At 39.7% G+C, this 20,779-nt stretch overlaps 2 protein-coding genes across 2 annotated transcripts in view; both read left to right on the forward strand.

Annotated features, from left to right (window-relative positions):
- The first annotated feature begins 2,075 nt into the window (after positions 1-2,075).
- Positions 2,076-2,564, forward strand: LOC122662948 (floricaula/leafy homolog 1-like). The gene has a single exon (XM_043858653.1). It carries the CDS (start codon positions 2,076-2,078, stop codon positions 2,562-2,564), a length of 489 nt encoding a protein of 162 aa, XP_043714588.1.
- Positions 2,565-3,745: 1,181 nt separating this feature from the next.
- Positions 3,746-20,779, forward strand: part of LOC122662193 (30S ribosomal protein S9, mitochondrial) — a 45,538-nt gene continuing 28,504 nt past the window's right edge. The window contains exons 1-3 of the mRNA XM_043857766.1: positions 3,746-3,788; positions 3,878-3,987; positions 15,197-15,715. Of these exons, the coding sequence (XP_043713701.1) occupies positions 3,912-3,987; positions 15,197-15,715 (595 nt within the window). The 5' untranslated portion in view covers positions 3,746-3,788; positions 3,878-3,911. The remainder of the gene's footprint in view (positions 3,789-3,877; positions 3,988-15,196; positions 15,716-20,779) is intronic.

Consider the following 20,779-nt stretch of genomic DNA (forward strand, 5'->3'; position numbering starts at 1 on the left):
GGTCCTGAAAGCAAATAGTGGACCGGGAGGTTGAGAAAGATGGTCTAGAGTGGCCCGGTCCACATGACTCGAGGGACATGAGATCAAGATCTAGGAAGGATATCGATCTGCTGTAGCACGACCCACGTAAGCCCAAGGGTAGGAAATCAAGATTTTAAAGGGGTATTCCTGTAAAATTAGCAAGGTGACCAGGATACGTGGACAAGCTATAAATAGAAGGTGCTGGAATAGAGGAGGGGGATTCATTCACTCTCTCGCTCCCGCTAAAAAACTCTCTCGATTGCGCTAGAGCTAGATCTCGTTTTTCCCTTTTTTTGGTCTTCTTCCTTGTAAGCTGGTTTAGGCTAGAACCATTGGAATCAATCGAGGTCTCTGGATCTCCAATTTGTAAATTGAAGTGTTATCAAAGGATTCCGACAATTTTCTTTGCATAACAATGCCCAATACTTTTAATCACTTTTTTTTTCTTCTTTCAATATCCTTGCTGTGGGTGATGAAATTGAACAGAATGATCCATCGATTCTTTGCTTTTACGCATATTTATCTGCTGAGAGGGCGGTGGATGATATGAATAATCTGATGGTAGTACAAGTTTAGAACCAGTACAGATTTTAACACACAATGTCCTCTTGTATATACTTCATAGATATCCAGGTTCACAGCCTAAAAATGGTTCCAAACATATCAAAACCAGGGTACAAATTGTAGGTTAGCAGCCTAAAAAATGGAACCATACATATTAAAACCCCCAAATCAGAGGTTTTTATAGAAGGCACAAGTGATTGCAATGAGAGGAAAGGCGGTCGCTGTCACCGTCGTAGAGGAGAGGAGCAATGAAAGGCTGGCAATGAAGGAGTTCCCTTTGCGCTGGTTGCTGTCGTCTCAGAGAGTTGCAGCACACACACACACACACACACACAGAGAGAGAGAGAGAGAGAGAGAGAGAGAGAGAGAGAGAGAGAGAGAGAGAGAATGGGTAATTAGGGTTAGGTTAGGGTTGAGTGGGTGAATACAATGACTCAAATCTGACCGTCGGTTTTTATCTACCATGTGTCGACAATCTAAGGGGGAAATGGACAGAAATGGAGGATGTTAGAAATTGAGCAAATAAAAATTTGGATCTGATAACAATACTAAGGCTAGCTCAGGGTTCTCTTAAAGGCTGAGTCACACAGATGGAATCCAAGAGTGGGACCTACCACTATTGGATGGCTCAAGCTGTACGAGAATGTATGAGAACCTGAGCTGCACTCAACAATACTTGCCGTTTTGTTCTCTTCCCTGCCCTTTATTTAGGGTTAAATACGCATACCCCCCTAAAATGCACCCAATATTCCTCATGCCCCCCTAAGGTTCTGACAAGTCCACATGCACCCCCTGAAAATTCCACGTACCACCCCGACTTTACCCCCTAAAGCCATTTAAGTCCACACTAGGCATTAAATGCTAAAAAATGACCAAACTACCCTTTCTTCTATCTTTTCTAAAATTTGAAAAGGCCAAATTGCCTTGACCTATTTGCTAAAATTTAAAAAGACCAAAATACCCTCATCTTCCCCAAATCATCATCTTCTTTTACAATGTAGATAGCCAACACTACCACCACCACCACCACCCACCATTAACACCATCACCACCATGAAGCCCCACCTCCAGCACCACCTCCAACTCCTCCACCTTTACCAATTCCACCACCGAGTCCCCCACCATTGCCTAGTCCTCCACCAACACCGCCGCCCTTGCCATTGAAATTCAGGCAGAGAGAGGGGTTGAGCCCTTGAGGAATAATCTTCTATATTTTCTGAGAATTTGAATATATTGATTCATGCAAATTTTGAGCTTATGAGTCTTCTAAAATAGTCTTGGCTTTATTACTTGCAGAACCGTAGGAGGTGAGCTTGCTGAATGCAGTGTTGAGCTCCAATATATATATATATATATATATATATATATATATATATATATATATATATATATATATATATATATATATATATAGAGAGAGAGAGAGAGAGAGAGAGAGAGAGAGAGCGTTTCATCTGTGTTTGAGCTAGAGATAGTGGTTTGTGGGCTCTATGGATCCCAACGCCTTCTCGGTGAGTCTGTTCAAATGGGACCCAAGAGGGGCGACTGCACCACCCCAACGGTTGCTGGAAACGGTGGCTGCAACTCCGACGACGTACGTCACAAGCACAAGGCCGCCTAGGGATATAGGAGGACTAGACATGTTGTTCCAAGCGTACGGTGTCCGATACTACACGACAACAAAGATAGCGGAGCTAGGGTTCACTGTGAGCACACTGGTGAACATGAAAGAGGAGGAGCTGGACGAGATGATGAGCAACCTCTCACAGATCTTCCGGTGGGACCTCCTTATTGGTGAGAGGTATGGCATTAAGGCAGCCGCCAAGGCCAAGCATCGACGCCTCTTAGTCGAAGATGATGAATCTCGACAGCGTTGCCACCACCTCCTCCTCGCACATGATGCTACCAATGTCACACGAATTGATGCCAACTCCTCAATCTATAGAAATCCACACCAATCTCGACAGACAACTCCTTAATCTACAGAAATCCACTGATGTCCTCAAGATCGTTAAGGCAGATTCCGATCACATGCTCGCAAATGTTCGCTCCACCTGCAATCTCGCCGACTAGGTCAGCGGTAAAGTTAGGAAGCTTGATCTCACCCAATCTCGTGTCCAATCCATGCTATCACGCATAGATGCCATTGCTGAGAGGGGTAATTGCATCGAGGGAGTGAAGAAAGCCCTTGAAACAGAGGATTGGGTACGGGCGGCGGTGTTGGTGGAGGAATAGGCAAAGGAGGGGGACTCGGTGGTGGAATTGGTAAAGGTGGAGGCGGTGCTGGAGGTGGAGCTTCACGGTGGTGATGGTGTTAATGGTGGCTGGCGGTGGCGGTGGTGGTGTTGGTGTTGGTGGTGTTGATAGTATTGGGTATCTACATTATAAAAGAAGATGATGATTTGGGGAAGATGAGGACATTTTGGTCTTTTCAGATTTTAGCAAATAGGTCTTTTCAAATTTTAGAGAGGATAGAAGAAAGGGTAGTTGGGTTATTTTTTAGCATTTAATGCTTGGTGTGGATTTAATGGCTTTTGGGGGATACAGTAAGGATGGTATGTGGAATTTTCAAGAGATCCTGTGGACTTATCCGAAGCTTAGGGCGGCATGAAGAATATTGGGTGCATTTGACCCCTTTGTTTATTGCACCCATTGGATCCTCTTCAGACTTCAGCTCATGTATAATTGGAGAGTCCTCACATCCCCAAGCTGGAGATGATCCAAATCCAAAAGCTCTACTCGCCTCAACTTCCTTCCAAATAGGGTTTTACCAAATAAAAGTGTTCGACCCTGAAATGGAGGACTCCATGAATCATTTTTTTCCCGTTTGAACGCCATTCCTTGCCTCCAATGGTGCGCTTCAATGGTGCTAGACTCTCTTACTGGTACGCCCGACGCTCCCTCAGTTCGAAGCTCGTCGACAATTCTTCAATTACCGTAAGTTGCCCTTTACTTTATTCCTTATTTTTTCACCTCTCTATTCCTGCTCTCCTCTTCTTTGATTTTCCCAGTTTCTTCTTCCTCCGTGTACAGTTAAACGATTCTTTGCGCCCAGGCAGCTCTCGGAGATTTGTTTCAGGAATCTGCAATTCATCTAGGTTGTTGGGATTTGGGAATTCAGAAAATGGTATATCTGTTTCTGTTTATGTCCGGTTGAGTTTCACTGTTTCTAATTCCGCAAGACGCATTCATGGGATTTCAAGGTGAGGTGCTTGGATATTTTCTGTCGCTGAGGATCTTCCAATATTTCAATTTCCTTTTGTTGATTTCAATGATGGTACTTGGTTGATAGGTTACCATTCGAGTTGGGCAGTCTGGGATCGTTGATGCCTTCAGCGCGCCTGAGGGCCATCTTGTCAGTGGAATCTGGAGGATTTAATGTCGTTTCTAACAAGATTCCAGGTGAGGGATTATTGTTTGTTCCTCAGTTTCCTGCTTATATGAGAACTTTTAGGGGTTTGTATTTGCATTCCCCTACATGGACATAATGCAAGTTCCAAACCAAGTTCCAAACTGTGAAATTTTATCTGGTGTTGTGTAGTTTTCTCAAATAGGTTGTGAGAATTTGGGTTGGTTTGTGGTTTAGACTATGCGTTTTTTTCTATTTAACATATGATTTTATTTAGATTTGTGAAGCTTCTTTGTCTAGGTTATATATTTTGGAATTGCATTTCTTATTGTCTCTTTGAGCTCCCTTCTTAGTTCTATTATTATTCTCTAAATGGGCCATGAAGAGTTGGACTGGTTTTATTGGTTTCTTCGTGTTGCGTCAAGAAACCTCCAGGTGGGTCCTCCGGAGAGTGATCTTGCATAGAGGAACAAACAGACAAGGGAGATGAGTGCGGGTGGGTTATGGCGGGGGACTCTCCGATGCCTAAGGTCTCTTTAGCAAACAGATGAAACAGTAAGAGTTTCTAGGGTGTGATCCCTTTGCATGGGATATTACTTTCCTATTTATAGGATTGGTTTGGTGGAGTGATGTGGTAACGAGAAGATTCTGATTTGACTGGAGATGAGGCACTCCTGGTTGTTAGGAGATGGAGTATCCCCGATTATCAGGTAATGGAGAGTCCATATTTGATAAGGCCTCCCACTTGTCAGGGAACCTTGTTTGGTGAGCATTTATAAATGCACATAAATGTTGTAGTGGCGTAGGGTATGGTTCCCTTGTTGGATAACCATGCTTGTTGGTGGTGGCATGTCACACTCATTGACTTTGTCAAAGTGGATTTCTTCATTTGACTAGCTGGTCGGCTGAATCGTACGGGTCTCGTGCCTTTGGGATGGGCACCCATGCGGGTATGACCCATCGGACTTCACTGAGTGGGTTACTTCCTAAATGCCACGTGTTGTGTTACTATTGGGTGGCTATTTTATGGTATAACACTTCGTAAGTTCTCCCTTCTTCAGTGGGAGGTTTTATGAGTGGGTTTGAAAAGTTTTGTTGACTCCAAGTTTTTTTTTTTTTTTTTTAAAAGAAAGGATATTTCAAAAAAAAGAAAAAGAAAAGAAAGAAAGAAATTTCTGTATAAGAATCAATTCTGTGAACCCTTGATTTTGTTTAAAACTTTTGCACAAAAACCATGTGTACCAAACCATCCTAATTCAAGTAGCAGTCATAAATATAATTAGATAATACACCAACTATTTGATAAAATGCTGAATCATAAAAATCATGTTCAATTAATTGCTTCATATGTTTAAACTTAGGTTGGGAACAATAGTAGCATCAGTACCAACCAAAGTAGAGACAGATTGGGAGGTGAGAGCAGTAGTTCGAGAAGCTTACACTTCTTACCCATTTCGTCAGTCTTCACTTTGGCCAAAAGGCTCCCTTCCATTCCATTCCATTTGTAAATTGGGATCCATCGGTTGTGTTATCACTTGTTTCTATTGTTATCACCTGTTACCTGTACCCAATGTTTCTACATATGATCTAAGGAATACAGAACCATTCTCTTGATGAGCATTGGATCTACGTTCAATGTTGTCCTCAGAGCATATCTCACAACAATCTGTACATAGATTTAGATTCTTCCGTCATATGATCTGAAATATTACTGAATCTAATAACCAAGTTTGGTTAAAGAAAGGGGCATTGTTTAATATTTTAGATTGGTTTTGGTGTCCATTTCAATGCCTTAGGTTGCCTAGACACCGTGACAGCCATGCTCAAAAGGTGAAAGTGTTCTCAAGTTGTCCAACATTGTAAAATAATCTGAACATTGCAGAAAATTGGGTTTTCTTCACCAGCAGTGAAGAAACCATTCCTGCACAGGCCACTATACCTACCACACTTAACCTCTCACCTCTGTCATCTTGCACTTGTTCTCTGGATTTATTTTAGAACCTTAATGACATAGTCAAAGGAGGATTGTAATGAATTAAAATTGATAAGTGGGGAGCCAATAACTTGTCATGTCTCATTTATCCAGAAACCCACTGATGCAGAGCTCCAATAAAACCAGCATAGGAAGAAGGGGCAGAACCAGGCCAACTAGCCCCATTGGTTCTGATTTTGTCTGGACAACAGGGCTGGATATTAGCCAGCCTATTTCTCAGCATGCGTGGGCCCTACTTTGGTGGATAGTGCTGTGGGAAGAGATCTTATGGCTGCTTAAATATTCTGTTTTGCTTATTTTAGCAAGTTTTTAATTTGTGTTGGTAGTTGATTGTGGTCGAATTAGTAGTTATTTGTATTTGGTTAGCTACTTAGTAATTTCCTTTTTGTAGACTTTCTATTTTGAAGAGTTGCTTAAGTTGTAAAGGAACTCTTACTACTTAGAAGAGTTTCCTATTTTTGATGTACCCATCAGTTATTATAAATAAAAGGAGGGGGGGGGGGGACTCAGTCCCATCAATTTTAGCAGTCAAGTAATTGTGTCTTCTTCAATGGAGCAGCAGCCCTTGTGGTGAAACAAGAGCAACCCAAAGTGGTGAGTCCTGGTCATATCTTTTTCCTTCCTTTTTTTTTCTTCTCTATTCTATCTTCTTAATCTTCTTCCGTTGCTCCCTTATTCCCTGTCTAATACTTGCTGTTGTGGGGTTCTTGTTCTGTTGTTAAGACTGCTGTTTATGGACTGAAGATATACATCATCAGTCCTCTCTTCCTTGCTTTTCACTCAAGTTCTTCAATTGGTTGTGTTTATGTGGGAAATTTTGGATGATCAGCATCCACATGATTTAGCTACTGTCAGGTTTGTTTAACCCTAGTATTCTGCTGTCAACTCCTAATATTCTTAGTTCTATTTGTTTTCTCGCAGAATACTACAGCGTGTGGTACAGTGACTTTTCCCCTATTTGATTCTTATTTTAGTCTATAAATTTCAGTACTTTCCAACAATTGGATTGGACTGGAATTTTGATATTATCTTCCCCCATTCCCTCTACCACACTTGACCCAAATCTGGAGCCCATCAGAACGGTGGATTAAGAGTTATTCAAATTCTATTCACTCACTATTTCAGGTTTCCCCTACCTATTTTTTGTTCACACCTAATTATTTTCTATGCAATCATTTGACTGTGTTGATATTTAAGCCACTTATTCCCCTTTGTTAGGACCTTCCTTCGACCCTAGTTCAGACCCATTGGGTTGGTAGATTGAGAGATATCACCTTCACCATTTTCTGACTAAGGTTTCTCAGTTTTGAGACTCTGCGATTCTGGTTATCTACTTGGTTTTCTAGTCTTGTTTATTCATCCTAGTTAACCTCATCACCCACCCACCAGGCCACAACCATGGCATTATATCTCGCGATATATCGGTATCTCGGGCCTACCAAGACACCCGAAATATCCAAAATTTGGCAAAATTTCGCCGAAATATTGCATTTTTTCTGCAATATTTCAGGGGTCCATCTCGGTGGGTATTTGGCCATATTTAGGCCTGATACTTCATGGACACCCTTATTTAAGCTAAATAAACACATTTAAACCATAAAATTGCAAAAAAATGAACTCAAAGTGGTGTTTTGGGCGTGCACCCTTGATTGACAGTATACGGTCGCTGACCCTAATGTATAAATAGTTAAATACACATTGATTAGGCAGTGAAAGACAAGAAATTTAAACAAACTAATTAAAACTCATAAGACACAATTCATAAATCATATTCTCATAAACTCCATAATAGTCAATAACTCAATACTCTATAGCTCAAATGCTCAATAGTCAATTAATAGGCAATACACAAAGTGTCAAAGTCACAAACTCACCACTCACAAGTTCACAAATCAGTGAGATCACAACTTACAACTTATAAGTTACAAGTGCTAATAATAGTTGCTTTGCCTTCCTGGATCAACCCCACTCATGGCCCGTCGGAGTTGACGTCCATTGTTCTCTATTTGAAGGACATATGTGGACTACGGTATAGTTTCGGAGAAGAAACGAGTATAGTCATCCACAAGTGTCATGTAAATGGAGTCATCAACGTACTGTAGGTAACCTATCCTAGGATATGGGTTAGGTTTACCAATCGATCCAGTCTGTGAAGAAGATGATCCAGTATGATATGATGTCGGCGGAAGCGGCGTTGGCACTGGCTGCATGTATGGCTGGTGAGGTTGGTATCTAGGGTATGCAAAGATGTCATCTACAAAAGATGATCCAGTATGTCCCTGGGATTGGGACTGGTAGTCATAGTCCCCTACCCCACTAAACTGCCCATATGATCCATATCCATATCCATATCCACCATGAGGTTGTGATGCACTATAATCTGATGACAATGGAGTGGTATGTGCGTCAAAAGATGGGGCACGCCAATGCCCAGTTGGTCCTCCCTCCCTATCACCCCTACTCAAACCGCCAACAGAGCTAGATAAGTCATCAATGTCCATATAATCAGCTTGTAACTGTGTTTGTCGACCCCTACACTTCCTGCTGTATGGTTGTATGGGGTGTCTTGAGGGTGGGGTGCGGGGTCACGTGCACCGTGGTCCGTATCCTGTATGGCATGATCAAATTGTGTCTCTCCAGTGAATCGGAGTGGTTCTACAGGCGCTGTATCCGCGCCTACCACATAACGCTCTCGCATTCCATTAAAATCTTCACCACCACCACCACCACCACCACCACCACCATCACCATGACCATCACCACCATCATCATCATCTGAGGACCTAGACCAGTCATCATCATCAGCAACATTGCCACCAGTAGGCTGGAATGGTATGGGTGAGCCTTCCCGTGCATGTATCTAACCCTCGTTAGCCATATAATCATCTACATCTGCACCAATCTCAGAAGCTATCACGGGGTCTGACCTACCTCCCTCCTGATCCAACACTGGCTCACCTTTATCCCTCACCTACCTCACCCAATCCACAATAGGGTCCTCATCGTCTGAGTCAACTTGAAAGATGTCGGTGAGGTCAATAGTGCCCCTCTGTCCCTCATGTCCCATGCGTATGTGTTGCAGTTTCAGCCAAAAGTTGTAGTGTACATACACAATGTCAGATAGACGTTCAGACCCCAATCTGTTGCGCCTCTTGGAGTGGATGAGCGCGAAGGTACTCCAGTTCCTCTCACAGCCAGATGCGGAACATGTTTGGGCAAAGACTTTGATTGCTATTGTTCTTAAATTCTCAGCCGATTCCCTATACAACACCTACCATTCAGCTGCATTACAAGTTTACAACAAAAAAAGACATGTGTCAAATGTTGTTTCAACTTTCAAATTTCAATACATAGGTAATTTAAAACTTAAAAGAATTACTAGCATCACCGTGTGCTCTGCCTTGTATTGCAGCATCAGTTCCAAAACTTCCTAATGCATCCCTAAATATCTTCATCTATACCCATGTGGAAAATTAGTAAGTATTTCTTCACTATTTGTTTTACAGCATCAATCAGTTGAGTTTCCAAATGAATTCTAAGACTCACCTCATTGTTGCAAATAGCTTGTAGTTGACCATCTGACTCCAACTTCTTCCCTACTTGTTTTACAGCATCAATAAGTTGAGTTTCCAACCCAAGCCTATTATTATATTGATACTTGGGGTTCAAGTAGTATGCTGAAATTTGACATATAGAAATGAGATATTGTCAAATGCATAGGTAATTAGTAAATAGTAATACTATGAATTAGTTACATAAAACAAATTTACTTACCAGCCTTATGCAGTAGATGTATAAGTTGATTCTCTCAGTGAGCATTGATGATATCCAAGAAGTGCTTTCCCCTACCTTTTGCTTGCCCTTTGCACGTTGTCTTTTACGATCCGTCATAATTATACTTCTTTACTGCAATGTAAGTAAAACAAATAATTAAAAACTTAATGTAGAAGCACTTCAATTGAGACTTTTAGAATACTAAAACACTTGTATAGCTATTTAATAATTTACCCTTAACCCTTATATTTTTTTCATAATTAAAAATAATTTTTTATATATAATTTTAATATAAATATTGACCTAACACAATAAAACTGAAAATTATTAAACATAATATATATCTAATGCATTTCAAAACATGTAAAAATTACTTTCATATTTTTTCATTATTTTTCAAACCTAAATGCTCATATTTTTCCTTATTTATTTATTTATTTATTTTATTTTTTAAATATTTTTCTTAATATCCGAAAATTAAAATAATTATTTATGGGCAGAAAAATAAGTTCGGCACCGTGAAGCTGTAGATTGGGCATTGGTGTCTAACATATATTTAATTCATCCCCATCTAAGTTATATTACCCCTAATTTTTTCCTATTTTAGTTGTAGGAAAATCAATTTTTTAAACCAGAAAAAAAAAAAAAAAAAAAAACGTGGGAAAAAAATTTCGACACCGTGAGGTTGTAGTTCGGCCTCCGGTGTCTAACATATATTAATATCATCACAATACAACATGTATTGAACATACTATTTTCAAAAAAATTAGTTTTAGAGAAAAAAGAATTACCTTAAATAGTGAAAAATCCTTCACAATCTTGCTAGGAGGTGTTTCCGACGTGTTTTTGGCGATGATCCTTCGAAGCAGATGAAGAACAAGTAGGAAGATCCTTAGAATCCAAGTTGGAAGAGTAGAAAAGCATGAAAAAAGCCCCAAAATCACTTCTGCCCAGCTCTCGATCGATATATCGACCATTAGTTGGCGAAATATGGGTTTTATACCCATGTTTTAACGAGTCACGTGCCTTGGTTTGTACCATTTCGCCGATATATCGGTATTTGGCCGAAATATCTCGAAATGGTCGAAATATCGACCGAAATATGGACTTTTTTGGTTTCGCCCTTGCATTTTGTCTCGGCTACACCGAAATTACCGAAATATCACGATATACCGCCGATATATCGCGAAATTTTGTACCATGGCCACAACACAACTTTGCGAGGGACACCAGTTCAAAAATATTCTAGAAACACTAATTTCTCTTATGTTGCTTCTGTGAATATGTTAGAAATACATGTTCATGATCACACGATAGAAACTAAGGTACTGTTTGATAACCTTATGCGTGTTTCTGTTCTATTTCTCACCAAAAATGCTTTTTGGTGTTTTTGGTTGCAGAAACATATTTCTGTGTTGTAAAATGGTATTTGATAAACCTGTTCCAGGAACGTATCCAGAACACTTTTATTACCGTAAAGGTGTTTGATAAAACACTAGGACCAGGTTTCACAGGCATTTTACTGATCAAATCTAATGCTTGATTAAGGTGGCCCAATCGACCTAACATATCAACCACACGTGCACAGATCTCCACTGTTGGTGAAATCCCATACTTAATCATTGCAGAATTGTAGATTTCCAAGCCCTCGGATACCAATCCTGACCTACCACTAGCTGAGAGGACTCCCACTAACACAATATCATCTGGTTCAATCCCATGCTGGAGCATCCTATTAAACAGAACAATGGCTTCCTGACCCTTTCCATATAATCCATATCCAGCCATCATTGAACTCCAGGTGATTATATCTTTACAAGAATCATCACCAAAGACCTGCCTTGCAAAAACCAAGCTCCCACACTTAGAGGGCATATCAATTGGAGCATTTCTTAGAGAAACTGCATTGTATATATGTCCTTCCTGATAGCAAAACCATGGATTTGCTTCCCTTCCATCAAACAAGCAAGGGAGCTACAAGCAGGAAGGACACTTACAAGTGACACTCTATTGGGTTTATTCCATATCTCAAATACATTTCATGAAAAAGTGATAAAGCTTCCTTTGGTTCTCTATTCTGCACAAAACCACTTATCATTGCAGTCCAAGCAACAACATTTTTAGAATTCATCTGGTCAAAAACTCGTCTACCTATGATTACGTTGCCCCCTTTTGAGCACATATCGATCAAACAACAACCTATATGGATATCTGAATCCAAAGCTGGCTCATTTCTAATGACAAAACAATGAATCTCCTTTCCATAATCCCGTTTTCCAGTGTTGCTTCCACAAAGAGGAAAAAGAATAGAAACGGTAAATGCATCAGGTCTTACTCCCTCGCCCTGCATCTGGTTTACAAGCCTCCACAGATCCTCATTACACTCAAGATCCACAGATTTTGCATACCCAGATATCAAAACATTCCAAGAAGCACAATTCCTATGAGCCATTTCATCGAAAACTTTGCAAACATAACTAAGGTTCTCAGATTTATTGTACATTGACATAAGGGAATTTGCAACAACCGTATCTGAAACAAATCCCATTCGTATACACTTATAGTGAATCACTTTCCCAGTCTCTGGGCTTTGGAGCTCAGCAGAAATTTTCAAAAGCATAGCAAAAGTGAAGTCATCCGGCTTAGTTTTGTTCCCTCTGCATATTTGATTAAAAAGCTTGAAGGCCTCTTTGAGCACATGGTTTCTAGAGTACCCACTAATCTATGAGTTCCAAAGGAAGACACTCTTTTTGCAAACCAAATCAAAGGCAAGGAGAGAATCTCCTGGAATTCCACATATGGAATACGCGGAGATGAGTTTCGTGGCAAGAAACAGATTCTGATGGAACCCAAAAGAGCATATTTGGCCGTGGCATTACTGTACAAGTTTCGGAGATCTGGCGTCGATGGAACGTTGCAGGAGTTGAAGAAGATGACTAGAAGGATCAAGGATATTGGCAGAAGCGTAAAAACACGAGCTTTTCGGTGCAAGTACTTTCTTTGCAGACAAGTAAAAGAAACGGCGAGAATGAGGGAGCATAAATAACTCAGGACCTTTGGAAGGCCAACGGTTGTTCAGATCTTCCAAGAAGGAGGTGGAGAGAAGGGCGAGAATTTTCTCAGGGTTTCTTCAAGGAGGTTGAGAGAAGGGCGTGATAGAGAAAGGTTGAGAGATGGCCTCTTGTATTTTCTTTTTTTAATCGGGAAACACTTTCATTCAATTGATACAAAAATCGTAAAAACAAGTAAAACTTGTTTCTACAAATCTGTTACATGATGCATAAATGACCATAAATTTTGATTTATGGTACCAAAAACATATGAAACAAAACAGGTTTATCAAACGGTCTTTTGGGTGTTTTTGTGCTGGGAACACAAATAGCAAAGAAACACCAGAAACGTAAGGTAACGGTACCTGAATTTTGGCTGAGTTAATCTATTGATTGTGATCAATTTTGTAATGGGCACTTGATTTTCTATGACTAATAGGTATCTCCTCAGCATTTTTTCTCCTGAACATCTGCTGATCCTGTGTTAAGAGAACACTGCCATTGTCTAACATAAGTTTATTTTTTTTTCCTTTTATGATTGAACTGCACTCTAGGTATCTTATACATTGCTCTATGAGGTTAATAGGTTGGATACATGGGGATGATGTTAATAGGTTGGATACATTGTCTACGAATTTTTTTTTCCTTTTATGATTAAACTGCACTCTAGGTATTTTATACATTGCTCTATGAGGTTAATAGGTGGATACATGGGGATGATGTTTCTTCTTATGAATTCTGAATTAGCTATCATCTACACTGAAACTTCATGAAGGTACGCAGGGTTATTTAAATGGTCTACTGAAGTGGAGCACTAGAATTGTAAGTTTTAACATGTACAAATTAGTGTTCAGATTCTAATTCTTATGGATTCATGCTAAGGTTTGGCTTTGGTTTTTATGATGCAAGCTGCCCACCCGACACACCAAACCTCCTCCTTTACCTGGGCTTCGGAGCTACAATAAAATAAGAAAAGCACACTTTGGGGGTAATTCAAAAGTGGCTCCATGAAGTGATAAGTTGAGAGAAGTTGTTTGAACTGGTTTGGGCATCTACAATGAAGGCCATCAAATGCATCATTAAAGAGGAGTGATAAGGTGCAGATTAGAGGAATTAGAAGAACAAGATGTAGGCTGACAATCACTTTGGGAGAAGCAACGAAAAGAGATATGGACACCTTTGGGTTAACAATTAATACAACCTTAAATAGAGTTGAGTGGAGATACGGGATTTGTGTACTTGACTCCATTTAGTTGGGATACGACTTTGTTGAATTGAGTTGAGTAGATTTTGACCATTGTCTCTTATAATCACATTATTGCAGTTGAACCCTTGCTGAATGTATCTGGGTTGTGGAGTTGAGAGTCAGTAGCAATGGAAACTTCTGTTCTTAACAATATCAAAATTATGAGCTTGATACGAAATAGTCCCAAAACTTAATGAAAAATTCAAGAAGCTGAAACTTTTGGCTTAAGTTGTGTGGTGTTGGGGGGGGGGGGGGGGGAAGGGAGGGTTAGGAATAAAAGTTTTTATTTGGTGTTTGTAGATAAAAAATAGCAGGAGGAACAATATGCTGATTATACCGGCTATTTGATTGATTTCAATACTCGATCTATAAATGAAACTACAGAAGTCAGTGGAATTTTGCAGGGGTAAAATATTGCCTTAAAATCTTTCAGAGGTCCATAGGAATCTATTGACCTTCCCTTGCAATAAAAGTTATCTCTCTGAATTCTGTTAGGAAGAAGAATTGTCTATCACCCTTGGGTGCAAAAAGGAAACGAGTTCTACAAAAATTGAGAGGTAGCGAGTAGTGGTTATTTGGCAATGCATACCTGACAACTTTGAAATCACACCAGCTAGGGTAATTAGAGAGTGTAGTAAGACTTTACTCAGGTGATCTTGTAATACACTCAGCTGTGTAAGTTGTTGGTGAAGTTGTTTCAGTTCTCCTAGAAAAGGCAATTTTATATAATAGTTGTAACAGTTGAAGTTGACGAAATTCACACACATGTTTCTTGCTTGAGGCAAAATAAAAAAAATGATAACAAGAATGCGTGAAAAGGTAAGGACAAAAAAGGGTGAGTGCACGAGGCTCCCACCACTGTGGGGTCTTGGGAGGGTCATAATGTACGCAGCCTAACCCCTGTTTCGCGGAGAGGCTGTTTCCAGAGACTCGAACCCATGACCACTTGGTCACAATGGAGCAACCTTACTGCATTTTTTATCTAATGAAATAGTTTTTTTTACATAATTAGGTAGTACAAAATATGCAAGGTTACAAAAAGAAAAAGATGTGGTGACCTTTTTATAATTTGATTTTCACTGTAGTTATTATCTTCACTGGGTCAACACCAAATACTAGAAACTTATACCCTTTTTTTTTTATGAGTTCGATATGATTTTACCACTTCAATGGTTGTAACAAATTTGTACTAATTGCAGGACACTACAGCTGTTGTGTCATTCTCCATCAGGCTCGTTTCTCAAGCAGTGGAGAGAAGGACGGAGATGATGGTAATAAAGGTCCAACTTCCTCGAGTTCCTGGAGATTCTCGCCAGATGGTCAAGATGACGAGGGCTCGATCTTTGGCAATGAAGACAGTAACGGTAATCTGTCTGGGATTACATACAGCAATGGCATCCTTGATGAGAGTATCCCTGCTGGGGGAGCTGAAGCTAGCGACGAGTCTTGGTTGAAAGATCCGACTGAGAAAGGTAATATTTTTGAGGAGATCGACAAGGAGTTTGGTTTGAAGAAGGGTGGCGTAAGTGATGAATGGGCAACTGCTGAGGGTTATGTTCCCTGGAATTTTGTTGATGAAAGTAAAGAAGAGGTTTTTGACATTGAACAGAGCGTTGAGGGGCTTTCAGGTATTGGAGATGAGAAGCTGGAGACGGAAAGCAGTGAGGAGGATAAGCAGCTGGAGCGGGAAGAACAAGAACTTTCTGTGCAATTGAAAGGTAAGCTAAAATATCTTTTTTCATTATTTTGTCCCTGTGGGATGCTTTATGTTTTCCCCAAGCTATCTTAATGGATTTTGGGTCTTCATGTAAATATGTGGAAATTAACTAATCACGTTTGTAGAGTCTTCAATGTTATGGCATTCGTAGGAAAATGATCCTTTCTATAATTCCTTAGTTATATCAAAGTTCATCTTGTGGGTCATATAAGGGAAGGGCTGGAGTTATTGAGACTTGAGAGAAAATTCTTTCTTGTTAGGTTCCAAAGTTTAGATTCTCTTTTCTCCCTGTTTTTTGTTTCTTTTTTCTTTTCTTGGATTTTCTCTTTTTTTTATTGGTATTGGGAAGAGAGTGGGGTTGAGTTTGTAAGGGGATGGGTGTGTTGCAGATGTGGAATTAGGAAAACTTTGCTGCTCTTTGGAGGTTGTGAGTATAAGAACAAGTAGGTTTCAGTAGCTGAAGGTTCTGTGCTCCCTAAGAGATGTTGGTGTGGGTTTCAATCCTAGTTTTTCTTGATTTGCACTCTTGCTTATGTTTCCTTTCCCCCCCCCCTTTGTGGAGCTCCATTGCTGAGTCCCCACGAATTGAATAACTAACTGATGTAGGACAACACGTGAGGAAGAAGAGGCTAAAACGCTGTTCACGTGAACAGTGTTGGAACCCATATTTTCCGTGTGGAGATATTTTTTAGAAGATTTTGTGGGCCCATCAAGTGGAGAAAGATTCTATATTATTTCTATCATAGTTTAGGTTCTAGTTTCAGTTTTAGAAAGTATATTAGCTAGTTTCTAATTTCAGTTTGTTTCTATTTTTGTTTCCTTGCTTGTTTTTAAGGCTGATCTATAAAGCCTAGTAGTTTCTAATTTTAGTTACTTTCTATTTTAGTTAGGATTTAGTAGTTTCTATTTTTCTATTTTTCTAATTTTCTATTTTAGATTAGTTCTTATTTTAGAAAGTTTATATTTTTATTGTGAGCTTGCCTAAGCTATTAATAGGCCACACACTGTAATGAAGGAACAAAATTTGAGAAAAGAATTTTCTGGCCAATTTAGCCATCGAGTATGGGAGTTCCTCCTTTGCTGCAATAGCTGAGATAGCTGTGGGTGAGAGACTCAGACTGAGAGAGCCATTCCTCCTACCCCTCCTCCTCCTATTTTCTATCTACTTCTCCTACCTCTACTCGATCTCTACTGCTGCTGTTAGCTTGTGATTGCCACAAACTACTGTGAAGATACCCTTTGAAGACCAGATTCAACTCCCAATCATCTTCAAGGATTGCTGTTGTTGATCACAACCACAGAAGGATCGAGTCACCCCTGCAGAGCAGTTTTCTGCCCAAAATTCTCCAGCAACTTCGGTCCTACACTTCTCTGCAACCTGAGCCTTGTTTCGGTAGCGCTTGGAGGGCTGAACCCTGTCAAGGACAGCTACACTCGATCCCTGTTTGGAGTCCAAGTTGCTGCTGGTTTGCAAGATCTAAAAAACTTTCTAATTTAGATTCCAGTTCATATCTTAGCAACCAACCATCATAATAGGCTGAAATTTGGAGCACAAGGCCCTCTCCTCCTACCCTCCACTCGATCCAAGTCTGGATCCAAACTGCTGGTTGATTTGGTTTTATTTCTCGAAGTTACTAATTGTGATTTTGTTGATATTTTGATGTTCTGCTGCAACTTATCATCGATCTTAGTCATCCTACTATGGAGTGGTTCTTACTTGAACCCCTTCTACATTATTTCCAAAGCCCTTTTGAAACAAGGCTCAGGTTGTAGAGAAGTGTAGGCTCGAAGTTGCTGGAGAATTTTGGGCAGACAACTGATCTGCAGGGGTGACTTGATCCTTCTGTGGTTGTGATCAGCAGCAGCAGTTGTTTCTAGTTGAATATGGGGATGTATTCTAGTCCTTCACTGATGCAACACCAGCATTCAATTGTGGTCTCAAACAACAGAGAATGTGGAGTTCGAGTGGGGGAAGAAGAGAACGGGGTAGGGGAATGGCTCTCTCACTCAACTATTTCAGCAGTTGAAATAAGGAAAATCTCCCATAATTCGATGGCTAAATTGGCTAGAAAATTCTTTTCTCAAATTTTCCTTCATTACAATATGTGTCCTATTAATAGCTTAGGCATGCTCACAATAAAAATAGAAACTTTTCAAAAGAAGAACTAATCTAAAATAGAAACTTAGGAAAATAGAAACTACTAAATCCTAACTAAAATAGAAGGTAACTAAAATTAGAAACTACTAGGCTTTATAGTTCAGTCTTCTAAACAAGCAAGGGAACAAAAATAAAAACAAACTGAAATTAGAAACAACCTAATATTCTTTTTGAAACTGAAAATAGAACCTAAACTATTGTAGCAATAATATAGAATCTTTCTCCACTTGATGGACCCACAAAATCTTCTAAAAAATATCTCCACACAAGGAAAATATAGGCTGTGACACTGTTAAAGTGAACTGTGTTTTAGCCTCTTCTTCCTCATGTGTGGTCCTACATCAACTCTCCTCCTCTTAGAAAAAATTCGACCTCGAATTTTGAAGAGGATAGGAAAGAGTGTTGTGTGGTGCACATCCATCTTCAAGCCGTTGTAGAACTCTGGCAACTCCATGATGTCTGGAATGAAATCTTGTAGACGCGGCTCTCGTTCTTGGAAGAATTCACTTGGAAGGATGAACTCTACGTGATCAGATTTATAACCAACTTATCATGACAACCGAATTGTCTTCCATTGTGGGCTTGAACTCCTCCATTTCAAACTCCTGTGCACCGGTGATCTGGACGGGTTCTTCTTGTTGGGGGGACCATAATCAGCTCGGCTGTCTCTTCAGTATCATAATCCAAGAGGTCATCATCATTATCACCATCAAGGGCTGGATTGACTGACCAATAATCATCGAGGCTCGCAAATTTGTTACATTGGGGTTAGATCCCATACCCACAATGATTGAATTTAGCGTCTCTGGTAGGTACCTTGACGACGACTTCGACATGGACTTCCTTGGTAGGGCCATTGAGATGTTGATCTAACATCTGTAGAATTTCTTCCAGTGTCATAGTAGCATTCGTAGGAGGTGGACGGTAGCCAGGACAAGAATCCGCTTTAAACTCTTGGAACTCTTGCTTAAGATCAATCATGTTGCCTATGAACTTCTTCAGCTCCCTAACATTATTGTCCATGCTGGCCATTGTATGGCTCTGATACGAAATAATTTTGAAGAGGTTCAAGTAAGAACCACTCTATAGTAGGATCGATGATAGGGTGCAGCAGAACATCAAAATAACAAAATCAGAATTAGTAACTTAGAGAAATAAAACCAAATCAGCCAGCAGTTTGGATCCAGACTTGGATCGAGTGGAGGGTATGAGGAGAGGGCCTTCTGCTCCAAATTTGAGCATACTATGATGGCTGGTTGCTGAGATATGAATTGGAATCAAAATTAGAAAGTTTATTGTGATCTTGCAAACTAGCAGCAACTTGGGCTCCAAACAGCCATCATAATAGGCTGAAATTTGGAGCACAAGGCCCTCTCATACCCTCCACTCGATCCAAGTCTGGATCCAAACTGTTGGTTGAATTGGTTTTATTTCTATAAGTTGTTAATTCTGATTTTGTTGCTATTTTGATGTTCTGCTGCAACCTATCATCGATCCTAGTGTAGAATGGTTTTTACTTGAACCCCTTCTACATTACTAACTCTCTTATTCTCTTATGCTCTTTGACTCTTTGAGTTAGTATATTTCATTTGTGGAAACATTAACGGTTGATGCAGGCAAGGGATCATAGATCTAAAATATCCTGCGGGTAATAGCCTAATAAAGGAACTAGGGCATTGTTTAATTGAAAGAAGTGGGAAACATAAACTAACCAAGTAAAAAAAATTGGAATTTCAGATGGCGGATTTAGGGCTTAATGTGAGGAAACTTAACTTTCAACAGTCTTGATCAGAAATCCACCAAACACTGGTTGAGTTCTGTATTGGGTTTAATGAACCATGGGGTTCAACCATATTTGAATTCTCTCTTATAATGACCAGTACGATTGAACCAGATGTCAATTCTGGTCAAATTATAGCAAGAATAACTGAATTTGATTATAAGACAGAAGAGAACTTGAAATCAGATCTAGTTAGAGATGTAGATTAGATGAGGGAGATAGAAAACTTATCGATTTCCTGAGGGAGGGATATTCTGGTTTGTTTCAGTAGTAGAAGCAGAGAAGAAAAAGAGCATATAAAGGAATTATGGGGCAGAAGAATTTGATCATATTTCCTCCCATGTATTGGCTTACCTTCCCATGAATGTCCACACACCCGATTTTATAGTCCTGATTTAATGCTTTGTTTTGCCATGTGGCCAGTTCTGTTTGGGCTGAAACTTGACATGTCAACAGTGGACGTTGGTCTACCTGTCCACAAAATTTCAGCAACATCTGACCTGCTACATGGTAGAACTAGGTGCCCGTCCATAGATTGCATATGTTTGCCTGTCTATGAATCCTGCTCCCCACTTGTGATTGAATAAAAAATATCAAATCGTAAAAGAAAAGATCATGGAGAACTAATTATTGATGGTTATTGGGAACTCCAGAATCTGATCAAGATTTGACCATTTCTTTGTTGCTGGAAGTTGTAAGATCAAGAATCCAACCAGAATTTGAAAGAAATAATGGAATTCAGGTGTGAAATCAATGGTTGGTCGATTGTATCAATAACTTAAGAATCTCATGATCAACAGCAAGAATTGATTTTAAGATACATTAAACAACAATAGTTTGTGAGACTAACTGGAAATTGAGAAAGAAAAGTAAACAACAACTAATAAATTTTTTGGTATGACAAACAGTAGCAGAAGGAAGTGCAGCTGTAATAATCAAGAAATATTGGCAAAATGTAGCTTGAACTGCAAGGCTATAGTGGTTGGTAAGTGATGAGGAACCGGGCCAACAAGAGGTTTAGTTATTCTGGACATACTTTTGGGCTGTTTCTGATTTTTCAAACTTGTGGTTTGAGTTTGTTTTTTTTATTAGGGATAATATTTTAATTTCGTTTTTATGGTATTTTC

This window comes from Telopea speciosissima, chromosome 5 (genome assembly GCF_018873765.1).
Source record: "Telopea speciosissima isolate NSW1024214 ecotype Mountain lineage chromosome 5, Tspe_v1, whole genome shotgun sequence".
NCBI classification, from domain to species: Eukaryota; Viridiplantae; Streptophyta; class Magnoliopsida; order Proteales; family Proteaceae; genus Telopea; species Telopea speciosissima.